The sequence below is a fragment of the Phacochoerus africanus genome, chromosome 1 (genome assembly GCF_016906955.1).
Source record: "Phacochoerus africanus isolate WHEZ1 chromosome 1, ROS_Pafr_v1, whole genome shotgun sequence".
Classification (NCBI taxonomy): domain Eukaryota; kingdom Metazoa; phylum Chordata; class Mammalia; order Artiodactyla; family Suidae; genus Phacochoerus; species Phacochoerus africanus.
The window spans coordinates 54,259,079-54,276,920 of NC_062544.1; the positions used below are offsets into that span (position 1 = coordinate 54,259,079).

At 40.5% G+C, this 17,842-nt stretch overlaps 1 protein-coding gene across 1 annotated transcript in view; it reads right to left on the reverse strand.

The window, feature by feature from the left end:
* The window catches only part of C7 (complement C7), a 60,147-nt gene extending 55,777 nt beyond the window's left edge, over positions 1-4,370 (reverse strand). Inside the window, exons 1-2 of the mRNA XM_047766486.1 lie at positions 4,152-4,370; positions 445-500 (exon numbers count right to left, since the gene is read on the reverse strand). Coding sequence (XP_047622442.1) covers positions 445-500; positions 4,152-4,157 — 62 coding nt within the window. The 5' untranslated portion in view covers positions 4,158-4,370. The remainder of the gene's footprint in view (positions 1-444; positions 501-4,151) is intronic.
* Positions 4,371-17,842: the final 13,472 nt, after the last annotated feature.

Here is a 17,842-nt window from a genome sequence, read left to right on the forward strand (position 1 = left end):
TGCTGGCTTTTTTCCCAGGTCTTGAGAGCCGATAAACCTATTTTCTTTTTAAAAAAGAAAAAACTCTCAACTTTTGAAATCCAAAGACTGTTTTGCAAGGACTAGATTTAAAGGTCAAATTCTGCTCCAAGATGTGTTAAGTCGGCTGCCGTTCTCTGAATTGCAGGTAAAACCATGGTATTGGGAGAAGCAGAAAACCTAGAGGAGTTTTTAGTCTTTAGGTTTCTTCCTTACAGGGAATAAAATAAAGTAAAATAAGAATAAGAATGAAGCATGCTTTCTTTATCATTGCCTTTTCAAAAAATGTGGAAAGAAAAAAGAGTTAAAGGGATAAACAAGCTCAGGCTTCGATGTAAAACTCAGACAATACTTAAGAATGTCTTCAAAATAAAAGAAATAATCATTAATGATTTCCACACATAATCAAAAAAAAAAAATTCTCACCTTGAAAAAACTTGGAACTCTCCTATAAGTCCCACCAAGAAGACTAAACTCATTGCCTAGGAGGGGGGGATAAAACAATAAAGCAATAGTTCAGCTTGCAACGCTTTAACGAGTTGAAAGTGAATACATTGTACAAGCCAAGATTTGTGAGCTGGGAATATAAAGAGTGAAAGAACCATGGAGACGCCTCAATGATTCTACCTGTCTTTTAAGTTTTCATTTTAAATAAAAGTTGAATAAAACTCTCCTGAGCTCACCTCCCACTCTGCGTTTCTATAAAAACAACTTTGGGCGAGGCGATGTCAAAGACAATCAAATTGAAAAGACTCCCTCGAATTAAATGTGCAAAAACATTTTGTATGGGTCCCATCCTCCTTTAATTCCTTAATCCACTCTCCTAACTTTGGTACCCAAGAGAACCCCAGAGAAGAGAAAGCCTGGAAAGAAGAGCAGTTCCAGGGCTGAAGAGCTAAAAGAAAAACAGTTTCCTAAATGGAGAATCAGAAGTAGAGGTGCATCCCCAGCCAGAGGGCCTGTGAGGCTCATCACAATCCTTAGTTCCGCAGGTGGTTCCTTCTGTCTTTAAAACACCGCAGAGGCCATTTCCTATCATCTTAATGCGATAGCAGCCGCCTAAATATAGAGCCTCTGACAGGTTACAAAATTGTATGCAAAATGTGATTACATTTTGTTTGAAAAATCAAACATGTACTGAAAACAAATATAGAAAGAAATAATAGTTGATTCCTAGTTGTGAAATTACAGGTGACTTTTGTTATCTTATTTTTACTTTTATGCATTTTCCCGCTTTGACAACTGAAGGTGTTAGGGAGTACAATTCAAATCTTTACTGGAGACTCTCTGTCAAATGCATTCAGTTCACGGAGTGCCCTTTGTGGCTCAGCAGTTAACAAACCTGACTAGTATCCATGAGGACACAGGTTCGATCCCTGGCCTTGCTCGGTGGGTTAAGGATCTGGCGTTGCCATGAGCTGTGACATAGGCTGCAGACGCGGCTCGGATCCCGCATTGATGTGGCTGTGGCGTAGGCCAGCAGCTACAGCTCCGATTTGACCCCTAGCCTGGGAACCTCCATATGACTCAGGAGTCTATAAAGACTAAATAAATAAATAAATAAAATTGGAAGATAAATTGAAATTTGACAGACTGTTCCAGAATTTTTATTTTCCAAAAATGTGAGTACTCAGTAATGCCTGAGAGTGACTGGTAAACTAGGAGATAGGCTTGTCCAAAGGCAGGAAAAATGAGTTGCCATGGTACAAGAAAGGAAAAGTGGCGCCATAGAGATGAAGAAGGCATTTATTTTTTACATCAATTTACTTGCATCTTTATTAGAAATAAACATCAATTTCAACACTTCTAACAATAAAGAAATGCACAAAATAATGACTGGTATTTGTAGCCATTAGGATCATGTTATAGGTTTTCCAGTGACAAGAGAACATGCTTATGACATAATGAGTAGAAAGATTCAGATCTAGATTGACAGCGACTTCATAAAATATATTTGGTACATATTCATATAGAAGTCTGAAAAGAAATAGATTAAAATGTTAACAAAGTTTATCTCTGGATGGAAAAATAATAGATATTATCTTCTTTTTGTACTTATTTTAGCCAACATGGTAGTATTATAAACTGGAAGAGGATTTTTTTTTTTCTTTTGCTGAGGCATGAAGTGGGATCTCAGTTTCCAAACCAAGGATTAAACCCAGGCCACAGCCATGAACGTGCCAAATCCCCACCACTAGACCACCAGGGAACTCCCAAAAGGACTCTTTTTCTAAAGCCACAAACACTGTCACAGTGTAGTTGGTAGAAGACAGCTGATAACATCACATCAGCTCTGGATGGCGAGGAAGCAGAGAGACCCTCATCTGAGGCACCACTGTTCCTGACCACATCCCAGCCCTGTGTGAATCACGCTTTAGGTTGACAAACCCCAGGTTCATTTCAGTCCAGGGATGAGAGAGTGAAAGTCTGGACCACGGCCAGCTCAGAGGGCAACATTTTTTGTTCTGAAGTCCTCAAACACTTCAGACCCAATTATTTCCTATCCAAGGGATACAAAGAGAACCAAAGGAATTCTGGGACCACTTCTCTGAATTTAGTTCACAGGAATGGGGTGGGGGGAGACAAAAAGAATAGTCCCTCTTAAAAGGCCAGACCTGGGAGTACCCTGATGGCTTTACAAGTTAAGGATCCAGCATTGTCACTACTGTGGCTCTAGTTACTGCTGCAGTGCAGGTTCAATCCCTGGCCTGGGAACTTCTGCATGCTGGGGCCAAAAAAATTAAATTACAATAAAATAAAAGGCCAGACCTGGAAACCATTTCTTGTTATGTCTTCATAGCCTAAGTTTACCTTCTCTGAAATGTTCCACAAAAGCATGCCCTTCAGATTTACTGTAAAAATATGAATATCTACTTTCAAATAGACATGAGAAACTCCACATGCAACTTGCAAGTAAATCATTTCTTTAATCATCAGTTTTAATCAGCCATTTGAAGGATAAAAGTACACTTACTACTCTGGCAGAAAAATACCATAATAATCAATAACTATGAACCCATTTTTAAGCACAAAACAATTATTAAGGTGTCTCATCATAAAATAAGTAAGGAAATTGATTGATGGTTAATACAAATATTAGGAGAAAGCATATTAGCTAGATGACTCTAGGAACGGCATTATATTCTCTTTGTGTGTGCAAGAAAATGTTCTAAACTTTTAAATAAAATACAAGACAAAGTCATAGAGATTAGACTCACTGCGATTCTGAGTTTGTATGGTTACTTGGCATTCTAAAATCATAATATTAAACAAATTAACTTTGTGATTTGTGTTTAATTTTCAATGATTTAATTGAATGTAATTTCACACATGAGTAACTCAAGACCCTTGTCTCACTCCTCCTCCAACTTCCCTACTGGAGAATGAGCATAGGTTCAGTATTGCAAATTACACAGTGGCCGCAAAAGCAATCTAGCAGTTGGCGGACTTGAGAAATTATTGTTGCAGCATTATAATGTCAATTTTTTTAAGTTTAAATAGAAAACTTTGCAATAATAAAATTGTAGCAGCAATTTCACTTCTTTTTACATCCCGGAAATCTGGTCTATGAGCGTGATTTCTGTCTTTTTTTTCTTTTTTAAACATTTGGATGTTTTGCATTGGGCCAATATGTATTTTTGGTAAACCTTTAGTTTCATTCCATCTATCTGTATCTTCTACTTTCACAAAGTAGAAGATGCTCTCATACAGATTCCAAATCCTAAAGTCCCAAGTCTCCAAATCCAGTTTCCTACAAAGCCCTTTGATAAGTTAAATCACAGGGGCTCATTGTATAACTCCACATCAAACAAACAAAACACGGTGGAGGAAATCTTTCCCTGAAAAATAACAAGAGTCTTATTGCATTTTTCATGACTTTCTTGGGACTCTCACAAACATTGTCTCCAATCTCTGATTGCCAGATCTCCAAACCAATAAGTTAACTGCAAGACAAGAAAAAGAAATTCGCTTTGGCTGAACTGTTAAATATATTTAATTAAAGCTTTTTTAAAAGTCACTCTCAGAGCTTTTTCCTATCTTTCGTGCCTTCTCCTTTTCTGAGTGGTTTCAGTTAAGCCTTACTCCCTTTTGAGATAGCTTCCTTCACAAATGTAATGAAATTACTATCTTACCTTCATGTTTGGGAAAACATTCAGGGCAGAAGAGTGAAGGTAAATTTCCTCCTCCAGTGCCCAGTGAATTTTCAGCAGCAGGAAGAGCCCAACAGTCTGTTCCTTGCCTGTCCCTCCCTGCTGGGGATTAACTTGGCACTCATATATAGAGCAAGCAGTTCCGAGATGCTGCTTCTACCCCCAACCGAGTTCTCTGGGGACACTAGGAGTCTGCCCTGTACTTAGTCTGTGTCTTGAAGCCAAATGCATCTTATCAATTTACACAGGCCTTAGCTACAGCCAGCTGGGACTGTTTGGAAATGTAGTTCTAAGAAAAACATCTGTAAATCAAGAAAGGCAGCAAATGTTCTCACTTCAATGTTTAAGTGATTTCAACCCAAGGAGACTGTGTAAGGCAAGGGATAAGCCTCCTTCAATCTACTGTACTAAGTGGATGTTTTCATGATTCTCTAAATGGGTGTTATACAACAGCCTTTGAGATTAAACGCTTTGTGGAGGAAAAAAATTCAAACGCAGTTCAGTTACCCAAAATGTAAATGGAACATTCTGGAGTGGAATCCCCCCAGAATATACAGAGATAGCCTAACACAACATAATAAACATCCCTTCATGTTGGACTTTCACAGAATGATCAAAAAGAGCATCATTTTTGGCAAACATATTTAAAGGCATCACTAATTTTCCCAAGAACTTCCCTTAATCCTATGCTATTCAGATCTCTCTTTTGGGAAGTTCTTGTCACAGTCATTATCCCTGTCCATTTTCTCTTCTTCAGTTGCCTTGTCTTTTTTTGCCAGAGCCTCATTTTCCATGTCTTTCTATTGATTCTAGCTATTCTCCAACAACACTTTCATAGACTTCATGAAAGCCTGCATTTTTTGCAAAGTTTCAGGTTTTCCATTAAAGTTGAGCTACAGTTTTACTTGTATGGTTTGGCCAAGCTTCTAGGGCACTATGGGTGGGTGATACACGAGTGTGAAGTGCAAAAGTAAATTTTAATTGACAGTAATTTTATAACTAAATATTCCATTAATAGATATTTTCCAGTTTAATTTTTTTCTTTTTATATCCAAAAAATTTGAGTAATAGAGAACCTCTACCCTCCCTTCATAAATTAATGGTGGTTTTCCAGAGACAAAGCTTCCACATCTTTTGTTCAAACCATTAGTGATTTGCATGGAAAAACATTTGCCACAGAGAAGATAATTTCTTCCTAAAAGATATTCTTTTTTTTTTTTTGGTCGCCTTTTTAGAGCCGCACCCACGGAATATGGAAGTTCCCAGGCTAGGGGTCAAATCGGAGCTGTAGCCACCAGCCTGCACCACAGCCACAGCCACAGCAATGCGGGATCTGAGTCGCGTCTTCCACCTACACCACAGCTCACTGGCAATGCCAAATCTTTAACCCACTGAGCGAGGCCAGGGATCGAACGTTCATCTTTGTGGATGCTAGTCGGTTCATTAATCGCTGAGCCACAACAGGAACTCCAAAGATATTCTTTTTTATTCAACTCCAACTACATGAATTCCACGTATCATGGATTCTTCTTAAGCACTCAGTGTGCAATTCCACATCTAGTGGCTATCTTAGTTTGGGTTCTCCCAGAAGCAGATTCTGAAATAAGAATTCTATTGCAAAAAAAAAAAAGAATTCTATTGCAAGTAGTTTTTTTGGTTTTGAGGTTTGTTGTATTGGGGGGGGGGGCAGATGTTGTTTTGTTTTGAGAAGCGATCCTAGAAATCACTGCTGAGGGAGGAGGAAGTGAGACAGGGAAGGAAAGGAAGTCAATAAAAGGTAATTTAGCTTGCAAGATACTGAGGCAAATTTTATCTCAGTCCCAATAAGGTACTCTGGGAGACACTGACAAGCACATCTCAGAATTTTTCCAGCTCAAAGGTAAGGATGTATTTACCAACACCCTGTTTATCATTGGTTGAGGGTGGGTTCCAGGCTCATCAACTCTCTGACACTTCCAGCTTGAACTGTGTTGGGGTCGGAGGGAGGGTTAGGTTGACCACATGTCACTAACCAAAAAAAAAAAAAAAGATTTCAAGCAGAAAGTTGCAGGTATATTCAGTATTTGCACATATTTGCAGGACACCAACAACACCTGCCACAGTAGTTTTTTCCATTCATGCATGCATACATTCACTAATTTGTTCATTCTAAATTCAACAAATATTTACCAAGGATGCATAATATGATAAGCTAGGGACTTTGAGAGAAGCTTTGAGCAACTTCCTTCTTTATTTTCATCCTTTATATTTTATAAGGATTGGAGTTCTTGTTGAGGCTCAGTGGTAATGAATCCGACTAGTACCCATGAGGATTCAGGTTCGATCCCTGGCCTTGTTCATTGGGTTAAGGATCTGGTGTTTCTGTGGCTGTGGCGTAGGCCAGAAGCTATAGCTCCAATTTGACCACTAACCTGGGAACCTCCATATGCTGTGGGTGCCACCCTTAACAAAAGAAAAAGAAAAAAAAATTGAGAAAATTGTGAGAATTTAAGAACAAATTAATGAAGGAGGGGAAAAGAAAGTTGAAGAGAAAAAAGGTGGTTTTAGAAACGGAACTTTTTTTTTGGTCTTTTTGTCTTTTCTAGGGCCGCACCCACAGCATATGGAGGTTCCCAGGCTTGGGGTGTAATCAGAACTGTTGTTGGCCTACACCACAGCCACAACAACACAGGATCCAAGCTGAATCTGCGACCTACACCACAGCTCGAGGCAACGCCGGATCCTTAACTCACTGAGCGAGACCACAGGATCGAACCCCCAACCTCATGGTCCCTAGTCAGGTTCGTTAACCACTGCGCCACAACGGGAACTCCGAAAGGGAACATTTTTATCTTGGAGAAAATATCCAACACAGAACTGTAAATATGGAAATGTAGATCTCTTTGAGAAAAAAAATCTTGGCAAAGGAGTTCCCATCGTGGCGCAGTGGTTAACGAATCCAGCTAGGAACCATGAGGTTGCGGTTTGATCCCTGGCCTTGCTCAGTGGGTTAAGGATTCCGTGTTGCTGTGAGCTGAGGTGTAGGTTGCAGATGTGCCTCTATCCCAGGTTGCTGTGGCTCTGGCATAGGCCAGCAGCTACAGCTCTGATTAGACCCCTAGCCTGGGAACCTCCATATGCTCACATGCAGCCCTAGAAAAAGACCAAAAAAAAAAAATTGGCATGAATGTACATAACTAAAGTCATGGGAAACTCATCAAAATGAAGTATAAAACCACAAGAAATGCCCCTATTCTGGAGCAGGAAGAAGGAGAAAGGCCAAAAAGGAGAGAGAGAGGTTGCAGTAGGAGAAAGGAAACCACAACAATTCAGGGTCAAGCCAGTTAGGGGGAATTTCAAGGAAAGCCCAGTCAACAAAGACAAGTGCCCTATGGAGGTCAAAGAGAAGGAGTATTAAGGGAGAACCACACCACTTGACAATTATGACGTAATTTAACATTGTTGATAAACTGGAGACAGAGTGTCCTCATACATTTTCTACTCTGGTCCTGCAAGACACTTCAAGAAAAAAATAATTAAAGTTGCAGTTAAATGAGTGTAACAAGCCATGTATGTTATAGAGCAGGGTTCCTCAGCCTCTGAATCACTGACTTTTTGGGTTTGATCCTGCTTTGTTGGCGAAGAGGGGTGCAGAGCTGTCCTGTGCATTGGAAGTTCACAGCATCCTTGGTTTCTACACACTCCATGGCTATAACACCCTTCCCCAGTCACAACAATCAAAAATATCTCCAGGAGTTCCCTGGTGGCCTAGCAGGTTGGGGATCCAGTGTTGTTACTACTGTGGCTCCTGTGGCTGTTATGGCTGAGTTCCACCCCTGGTCCCAGGAACTTCTGCATGGGGGCAGTGGCGGCAATCTCCAGACATTGCCAAATGTTCCTTGGAGGCAAAAATCACCAACCTCTGCTAAGAACCACTGTTAAGAGTTCTACACCAAGTAAAACTTTTTAAAACTTTTCCAAAAAAGAATTTCCCAAATTCACATGACCACAGAACTTGCATTTCTTATTTTTAAAAAATTCATTATAGTTGATTTACCATGTTCTGTCAATTTCTGCTGTGCAGCAAAGTGATCCAGTCATGCATATATACACGTTCTTTTTCCCATATTATCTTCTACCATGTTCTATCACAAGTGATTGGCTATAGTTCCCATGCTATACAGCAGGAGAACTTGTATTTCTAATAACCCCCCCAAAAGTGGTATATGCGACAGGTTTTGGCAAATTGTGTCTTAAGCCAAGGCTGAATCAGTAAAGCAGGTTTCTGCCAGACTGAGGAAGAATCTGCAAGGACTCGTTTGCTTCGCCTTCTCCTGAAAGACACACTCCCTGTTCCCCATTTGTCCTCAGTTCCCCGGGGTAGCACATCAAAAACTGTTACTATCCCCAGACCCTGATGTAACTAATAAGCCAGTGATGCTATCAAGATGCTATTCTTGTCTGCCTCGGGGAAATTCTGGAAAACATTTTAACAAGCCTATTTCATTTACTAGCCATTTTGTGTTGTTCTCAATTGTTCCAACAGATTTCACTTGTAGGGGCTTATGAGCAGCGAACTCACTGGGGAAGGATAAAGCTTCCTTTTCTCTCTTCTGTTGAGTCTAGAAGGTGAGAATTGGAACTGCCAGAGGCTGTAATAAAGAGGCAACGGCACCCCCTAGTGGCAAGCATGCTGCAGTCCCTTGAGTTAAACAACAGAATTAGGCTCTGGAGTTTAAACCACTGGGGGAGAATGAGAAATATTGAATCTTCTTAGGCTCCCAGTCAAGGGCTTGTTAAGCTAATAAGTACTGCAGGTGGTATGTCTTTTTCCGTTAAAGTGTCACTGTGTGAATAGTATGGGAATGAAAAATGGCTGCCAGGCACTGCAGAGGAAGTTTTCAGCAAAATAATTATTGTTAAATGCTTTATCATTACATCTAAGAAGCTGCTGCCTATCTCTTGCTGTTTTGGGGGGGGGTTGTTTTTTTTTGTTTGTTTGTTTGTTTCCTTTTTTTTTCCTAGGGCTGCACCCGAGGTATGTGGAAGTTCCCAGGCTGGGGTCCAATCAGAGCTGCAGACGGCAGCCTACACCAGAGCCACAGCAACTCTGGATCCGGGATCCGGGCCGTGTCAGCAACTTACACCACAGCTCCTGGCAACACCGGTTCCTTAACCCATTGAGAAAGGCCAGGGATCAAACCCTCAACCTCATGGCTCCTAGTCACATTCATTAACCCTGAGCCACTATGGGAATTCCTCTCTTGCTGTTAATACTGCCTTAAATACTGTGATTTATGCATTAATTGCAAGTGAGGTCTGGAGTTCTCTCATGGCACAGTGGGTTAAGGATTTGGCATTGTCACTGCAGCAGCTCGGGTCGCTGCTGTGGTGCAGATTCAATCCCTGGCTTGGGAACTTCCCCATGGCAGGGATACTGCCAAAAAGAAAATAAAAATAAAGTGAGGTCACTAGATGGTAATTTTCTGTTGGCATCCAGTCCTTAAAAGAACGTGGCTTAAGGTTTGAATAGATTAAGAAATATGTACAGGGCTTCACACTTGCCTTTTCGACAAGCTGCCCTTGCCCTTTATAACACTGGACACCCCTTTGTCCTGGTGGTCCTGATGACTGCAAAGGACAAGGATCAAATGACAATCAGGAGGCGATAAGAAGTTTTGTCATGACAGTTTTCAATCCTGGCAGGCACTTGCTAAATTTAGGAGAGGGCCTGGATGTGTTTAGGTTCCCAATTGTCATCTGAGTTTTTCAGCTCTCTGCACTGAGTGGCAGGAGCCTGCAAGTCTAAGATACATTTCATTTGGTTTAAATTTGAATTAAGTCAAGCAGCTCTGCGAAAGTACATACAAAATGCAAAGATTTCTATAACTTTCTAAAACTGGTTCTGTAGCTGCGTTGTGTAAAATCCTGCAGAGGAAGGGTGAATATCAAGGTCATTTAGTTGATCTTCACTTAAACTTGTGGTACCCCAGTAAAAATAAGTTGTTGTTGTTGTTGTTGTTGTTGTAAGACCAAGAGTTCAGCATATTATAGCCCTAAAATGAAAATCAGTCACTTCAGAGGGATGGACTGGGGGTTTGGGATTGGCATATGTACACTATGGTATATAGAATGATTGGCCAACAGGGACCTGCTGTATAGCACAGGGAACTCTACCCAATGTTCTGTGATAATCTGTGTGGGAAAAGAATGTGAAAGAGAATGGATGTGTGCCATGTATAACTGATTCACTTTGTTGTACAGCAGAAATTATCACAGGATTGTAAATCAACTATACATCAATAAAATTTTAAAAGTGAAAAAAAAAAGAAGCTGGTCTGGGGTTTCTCTAATACATTTGGAGAGTTCCAAAAAAAGAAATAAATCAATCACTTTCCAAAATATCAGTCTGTCCCATAATTTTAAACTTTAGCTCCTTAAACTGCTTTTAAACAGATATATTTGATATCAGATTTATCATTACATACTCCATAGGTCAAGAAAGAACAAAGAATGAGTGGTAGAAAGGAGTAAAATCCTGAATTACACTAATTTTTCAAATGTTTGTGATAAACTCTTGGAAATGAACACTTATAAACGCATAACTAAAACTTCTCCCTAAAATTAGGAATTTTCCTGAAGGCAATAAATGGTACTAATTTGTGTTTCACTAATACAAATATGGGCTCTAAAGGCGGGCAGTCTGAGTTCAAATCTTAAGTAAGTTGCTTAGCCTTTTTGATCTCCTTTTTATCTAAAAAGCGGTCACAGGGAGTTCCCATCGTGGCACAACGGAAACAAATGCAACTAGGAACCATGGGGTTGAGGGTTCGATCCCTGGCCTCGATCAGTGGGTTAAGGATCCAGTGTTGCGCTGAGCTGTGGTGTAGGTTGCAGACATGGCTCGGATCTGGTGTTGCTGTGGCTGTGGCTGTAGGGTAGGCTGGCAGCTACAGCTCCGATTCAACCCCTAGCCCAGGAACTTCCACATGCCGCAGGTGCAGCCCTAAAAAGAAAAAAAAAAAAAAGTGGACATATCTAATTCATAGGGTTTTTGTATTAAATGAATCCAAGAAAAGCAATTAGCACTGCATCTGGTATAGCATAAGCTTAGTCCAGCAAATGTCAGCTAGCATGTAAAAAAATAGAAACAACCGAAATACATTCATCAGTAGCAGATTGGTCAAGCAAATCGTAGAGCACATATTTAATGAAATACTATGCATCTATAAAAAAAATCCAAGTTTTCGGAGTTCCTACTTTGGCCCACCAGGTTAAGGATCCGGTGTTGCTCTGCGGCAGAGCAGTTTGGATCTCTGGCCCCCAAGGACGTCCATATGTCACAGGTGCAATCAAAAAAGAATAAAAAATCTGAAGTTTTCTATGCACTGATATGGGAAGATCTACAAAATACACTGTTAAAAAGAAAAAGAAAGATACAGAACAATAAGTTACTTTGGAGTTAAAAAGAGGAAGGAGAAAAAGAATGTGTTTTGGGGTCTCTGCACTATCCCCAGGTGCAACAGAGCTTCTCTAGGGGTATGGGGCTCGCTGAGCACCCGAGGAAAGTCAGGAGCAGAGCTCTGAAGTGGCTATGGAAGTGGACAGCACTTCACTTTGGTCTATGTGCCCAGATGATTGGCATCCACCTTGGGTAGTTATACCCTTTGATAATCAATGCTGCTATATGTTAAGAAAGTAAATCCTAAGAATTCTCATCATAAGGAAAATTTTTTTCCTTTTTTTAAACTTGCATCTATATGAAATGAGGAAAGTTCCCTAAACACATTGTGATAATCATTTCATGATGTATGTAAGTCAAATCTCTATGCTGTACACCTTAAACCTATACAATGCTGTGTCAATTTTATCTTAATAAGACAGAAGAGAAGGAGCTCTTGTGGCTCAGCAGGTTAAAGACCCAATGTACTCACCTTGAGAATGCGTTCAATTCCTGGCCTCGATGAGGGAGTTTTTGCTGCAAGCTGCTGTGTAGGTCACAGATGTGGCTCAGATCTGATGTTGCTGTGGTTGTAGATGTAGGCTAGCAGCTACAGCTCCAATTCAAGCCCTAGCCCGGGAATTTCTATATGCCGTGGATGCAGCCCTAAAAAGAAAAGAGAAGGAGGAGAAGAACAAAGTTAAAATAATTAATTAATCAATTAATTTAAAAGAATACATTTTCGTACTTGTTTGTATTTGCCTGAAGAAACTCTAGAAGGGAGTTCCCATCATGGCGCAGTGGAAACAAATCCGACTAGAAACCATGACATTGCAGCTTCGATCCCTGGCCTCGCTCAGTGGGTTAAGGATCCAGCATTGCCATGAGCTGTGATGTAGGTCATAGATGTGGCTTGGATCTGGCATTGCTGTGGCTGTGGTGTAGGCCAGCAGCTACACCTCCAATTAGACCCCTAGTCTGGGAACCTCCATATGCCATGGGAGCGGCCCTAAAAAGGACAAAAGACAAAAGAAGGAAGGAAGGAAGGAAGGAAGGAAGGAAGGAAGGAAGGAAGGAAGGAAGGAAGGAAGGAAGGAAGGAAAGAGAGAGAGAAAGAAAGAAAGAAAGAAAGAAAGAAAGAAAGAAAGAAGAAAGAAAGAAAGAAAGAAAGAGAAAAGCGAAACTCTAGAAGGACACATGAGAAACTAATAAAAATGATCTGACAGGAGATGTACATGAGAAGGTTGCCAAATTAAAAAAAAAAAAAAAATTCCCAACCTGAAAGTTGAGAATTATGTTTTATTCGACAGTTTTTCCTGAGGATTTAAGCCCAAAAGACAACTTTCTGGATTGCTCTGAGGGGTACTTCTAAAGGGGTATAGGAGGAGCCAAATATATAGGGGTTTTCTAACACTGGCCACACAGCTGGACCATCAGAAGATCACTATTAATCAAAGAAAACCAGGCATCTCAAGTCAATGAATTTAGTGCTTTTCTGTGTATAGCAATATGCAAAAGTATGGGCTCATTGAAATAATTCCTTTGATATGCACCTTAACTATACAGGACCAGTATCCTGTTTTTTTCTATCCTGAATCCCCTTGAGGGGCACAGCTAGGGGTGGCTTCAGTGGCTACTGGCTTGGTAGCTGCAACGACCTTTGCGTACTTATGTGGCAGGCAACATTTTTCATCCACAAGGTAAAAGGATGGAAACAGGTTAGACTGGAAAAGAGACAGGACTAAGACTTTATACATTATACTAGTCTATATTTTAATATGTCAATGAATAAAATACCTATTCAAAAAAGAAAATTGTAATTATTTAATTCTACTTCATTCACTCTTATTACTTTCTCATTCCTAGTGAAAAAAATAAGCATCCTAAAGATTCTATGTCTTTGTGTGTCTGCTTGTTTGTTAGTTCATTTTTTTTAGGGAAGTGGGGTATAGTGTAAGGATACACGTAGCCATAATAGAAATGGGAGTCATGGAGTTTCCACTGTGGCTCAGTGGGTTAAGAACCCAACTAGTATCCATGAGGATTTGGGCTTGATCCCGGCCTCGTTCAGTGAGTTAAGGATCCCACGTTGTTTGTAGCCGTGATGTAGGTTGGCACCTATAGCTCTGATTCAACCCCTAGCTCAGGAATTCCCATATACCACAGGTGCTTGGCCCTAAAAAAGCAAAAAGTAGAAGAAGAGGAAGAAGAAGATGAGGAGGAGGGGGGGAGTAGCAGAGGGGAGAGGAGGAGGGGGAAGGGGGGAGGGGGGAGGGGGGAAGAAGAGGAAGAAGAAGAGGAGGAAGAGGAATAAGAAGAAGGAGGAGAAGGAAAGGAAGGAAGGAAGAAAGAAAGAGAGAGAGAGAAAGAGGAATCCTACTGAAATGCTTCATGGGCACCAGGGCCAAAGGATGATCTGGGTGCAAGTAGATCTAGTGATTCACAGATCTTCACTTTAGTGCCCTGCTGGTGTATTTCCCTGATATTTACATGAGCATGTTTCCATGTATGTTATTTTACAGTAAGCATGGTAATGAAGTGCACTGATTGTATGTATTTAAATATACGTATAGATGTAACTTATTAATAAGTTACTCATAAAGAAATGTTTCCTATTTTAAAATCTGAGACAAATTGTGATTGAATTATTTGTTTTCAAGGTAATTACTCCTGCCCTACAATGGAAGGAGTGATTTGATGTTTGAATAGGCACTTCAACCCATTTATACCTCAGATTACTCAACTGTGAAATGGGAATGACAATAATCTTACTACTTTACGGGATTGTTGTGAGCACTAAACAAGATAATAGATGTCAGAATTTAAGAGTGTTTGGTGTAGAGTAAAAGCCTTTTTTTTTTAGGCCCACACCTGTAGCATATGGAAGTTCCCAGGCTAGGGGTTGAATCCAAGCTGCAGCTGCCAGCCTACACCACAGCAACGTGGGATCAGAGCTCTGTCTGAGACCTACACCGCAGCTTGCAGCAACACCAAATCCTTAATCCACTGAGCGAGACCAGGGATCAAACATGCATGTGTACTAGTTGGGTTTGTAACCTGCTGATCCACAACAGGAACTCTGTAAAAACCTTTTCAACACTAGCCTTAAAAGGAAAAACATCAACCTGTAAATTAGATGGTAGTATTTTTAAGACTCCACAGCAAATGCTTACTTAAGCCTTGCCTTTTTACTTTTGTTGGTTGTCTTTGTCTTTCCATATAGCCGTATTATTATGATCAATTGTTCTTTTCTTAAAAATGAATCAAATGATTTTCCCATTGGTTACTGATAATAATCGCCACTGTATAAGCATCTACTACAACCCTTACATGTGTTATCTGCATCTTACAGAAGAAACTGAGACTAAGTACCAAAGTCATTGTACCAGATGAAAGATGTCACTACTTTGACATCCGCCTATTGAGAGATGGGATTTATTTCCCCTCCTCTTGAAGCTGCACTGGGCTATGACTGCCTTGGCCAACTGAGAACAGCAGAGGTGATGCTATGCTGGCTGCAGCCTTAGCTTTCCCCCTTCTGAGAAATAAGAATCTTAACAATACCTGCCAGGCCTGCCTCACAGAGTTATGAAGATCAGATGAGTTAACAGATGTGAATGTGTTTTGTAAAGTAGAAAGCACGACACATACTATCATTTGTACAAGCTAATCACATTCTATATTTTATAGAACAATTAAAAAGAAAGAAACTCATTTCACTCTCGTCTTGTCCTTCTTTAGCTTCTGCTAGTATGGGCCTGCTTCTTGGGAGAAAATGTGGTTTGTCAGAAAGAGCATCAGACAAATCTTGTCTCAAATGTAGGCTTTTCTATTTGCTAAGTTTTATCCTCTTAAGCCCCAATTTTCTTTCTTGAAGAAAAATGAAACCTTCTTTATAGGGTGGATGAAATTTGAGATTATATAAAGTACACACTGTAGCACACCTCTCCACTCGTGGGAAACAAGTGAGGGGGTTGGTTTTTTTAATTTTTTTGTTTGTTTGTTTTAATTTTGTCCACATTGTGCTACAGCTTGATATGCGATCTAAGTCCCCAGAATAGGGAAGGAACCAGGGCTGCAGGGGTGAAACAGGCAAGTCCTAACCACTGCCTAGGGAAATTAGACACCACCAGGGAACTTCGCAACAAGTGTGTTCTTAAAATATATGCATAGGAGTTCCCGTCATGGTGCAGTGGAAACTAATCCGACTAGGAACCATAAGGTTGTGGGTTCAACCCCTAGCCTCCCTCAGTGGGTTAGGATCCAGTGTTGCTGTGAGCTGTGGTGTAGGTCGCAGACGCAGCTCTGATCCTGCATTGCTGTGGGTGTGGTGTAGGCTGGCAGCTGTAGCTCTGATTGGACCCCTAGTCTGGGAGCCTCCATATGCCACCAGTGTGGCCCTAAAAAAATAAAATTAAATAAATAAATAAATAAAATATATGCATAAACAAATGTGAGCCAAAGAAAATTTTTTACAAAACAGTTTAGCCAAAGATATTCTTCCGGGACTTCCCTTTGTGACTCAGCGGGCTTCTGTTGTGGCTCTGAAAGTACGTCAAGTAGCTGACATTTTCACTGTGAGGATGTGGATTTGATCCCTGGCCTTGCTCAGTGGGTTAAGATGCAGCCTAGTTCACAGATGCAGCTGGGACCCAGTGTTGCTATGGCTGCAGCTCTAATTCGACCCCTAGCCTGAGAAGTTTCATATGCCACACAAGCAGCCAGTAAAAAAAAAACAAAAACAAGGAGTTCCCGTTGTGGCTCAGTGGTTAACAAATCCGACTAGGAACCATGAGGTTGCAGGTTCGATCCCTGGCCTTGCTCAGTGGGTTAAGGATCCGGCGTTGCCGAGAGCTGTGGTGTAGGTTGAAGACGCGGCTCAGATCCCGCATTGCTGTGGCTCTGGTGTAGGTCGGAGGCTATAGCTCCGATTTGACCCCTAGCCTAGGAACCTCCATATGCCATGGGAGCAGCCCAAGAAATGGCAAAAAAGAAAAAAACAAAACAAAACAAAACAAAACAAAAAAAAACCATATTCCACCAATACACAGTTTAGGTGGAAAACTTCCTGAGAAAAATCAAGTCAACTTATAAACACTCAGCCCAAAAGGAATCTGATTAATAATTACCAGGGAGATTACCAACCATGTGACATTAGTTTCTTCTGCGTCAGGAGATAGGGAGCAAAGAATATGGAAGGCATGGCTCTACTTTGACAGTAGAACAGAAAGAAGGGGTGTATCACTCGGATGTTTGTTCTCCAGAACTTGTTGACTGATTTGATGTGACCAAATTCCATCTCATTCACTCGCAGTTAGAACCTGAGGAGCCAGCCTTCATTATCCTTAAAAACTCTGCACTTAGTGAGATCACATCCCCACCCACTTTACAATTAAGCACTTCACAGTGGAGTGATTAGGTGACCTTTGCTCCAGCAGAGATATTTAAGTGTACATTTCCGAGGCCCAATGATGCTCTGCATGTGAAATGCATAGACACAATCCCAGATCTGAGGGTTCAGCTCTAGCCAGAGAGTTTCTAACTCCCTCAGGGAAAGATGCACCTAGTGTTTGATATATTATTGATGAATGCCCTAATAAAGTATAATTCAGTATATTGATTAGGCCTATTTCAAGAAGAAAGCTTATTATTCTTTCTAATCTGATGTCCCCACACCTTGTGCTGGAGGAAATTTTTTTCACACTCATAACAACAAAGCACTCTGCTGAGTGATGTGACATTTTGGTTAAAAAAAAAATGATAAAATTGACCCTCCATTCACCCCAAGTTTCTTCATCAAGAGTATAAAAAATATGCACCCATAAATAAAACTGAATTTTGAAAGCATTTTATATTCTATATGAGAGTAGTTTTTCAAACCAAATGGGGGGGGAAATGCCACCGATAATTTAAGCTCCCAGATAATAAAAGGAGGTATTGAGCCTCATTCTTCTAGGATAGATTCAATGCCTTAAAGCAGAGTTTCTCATGAATTAATGGCAATGCTAGGTCATTGTAAAGACTTTTCCATGTGTCTCAGCCTCTGTCATCTGCCTCCTCTTTTTTCACTTCTCTTTCAACCAAAAAAAATTCCATTTCAATTTTCAGGCATATTTTCCAGATATCCTTAACCCCAATATTTCTCTCATGAAGCCTGAAATTACAGCTTTAACAATTTATCCTTTGCTTCAAAACACCCCCCTCCAGGCTGGGAAACTTAAAATCCTTCATGAAAAGAGACTGACTATGTGGA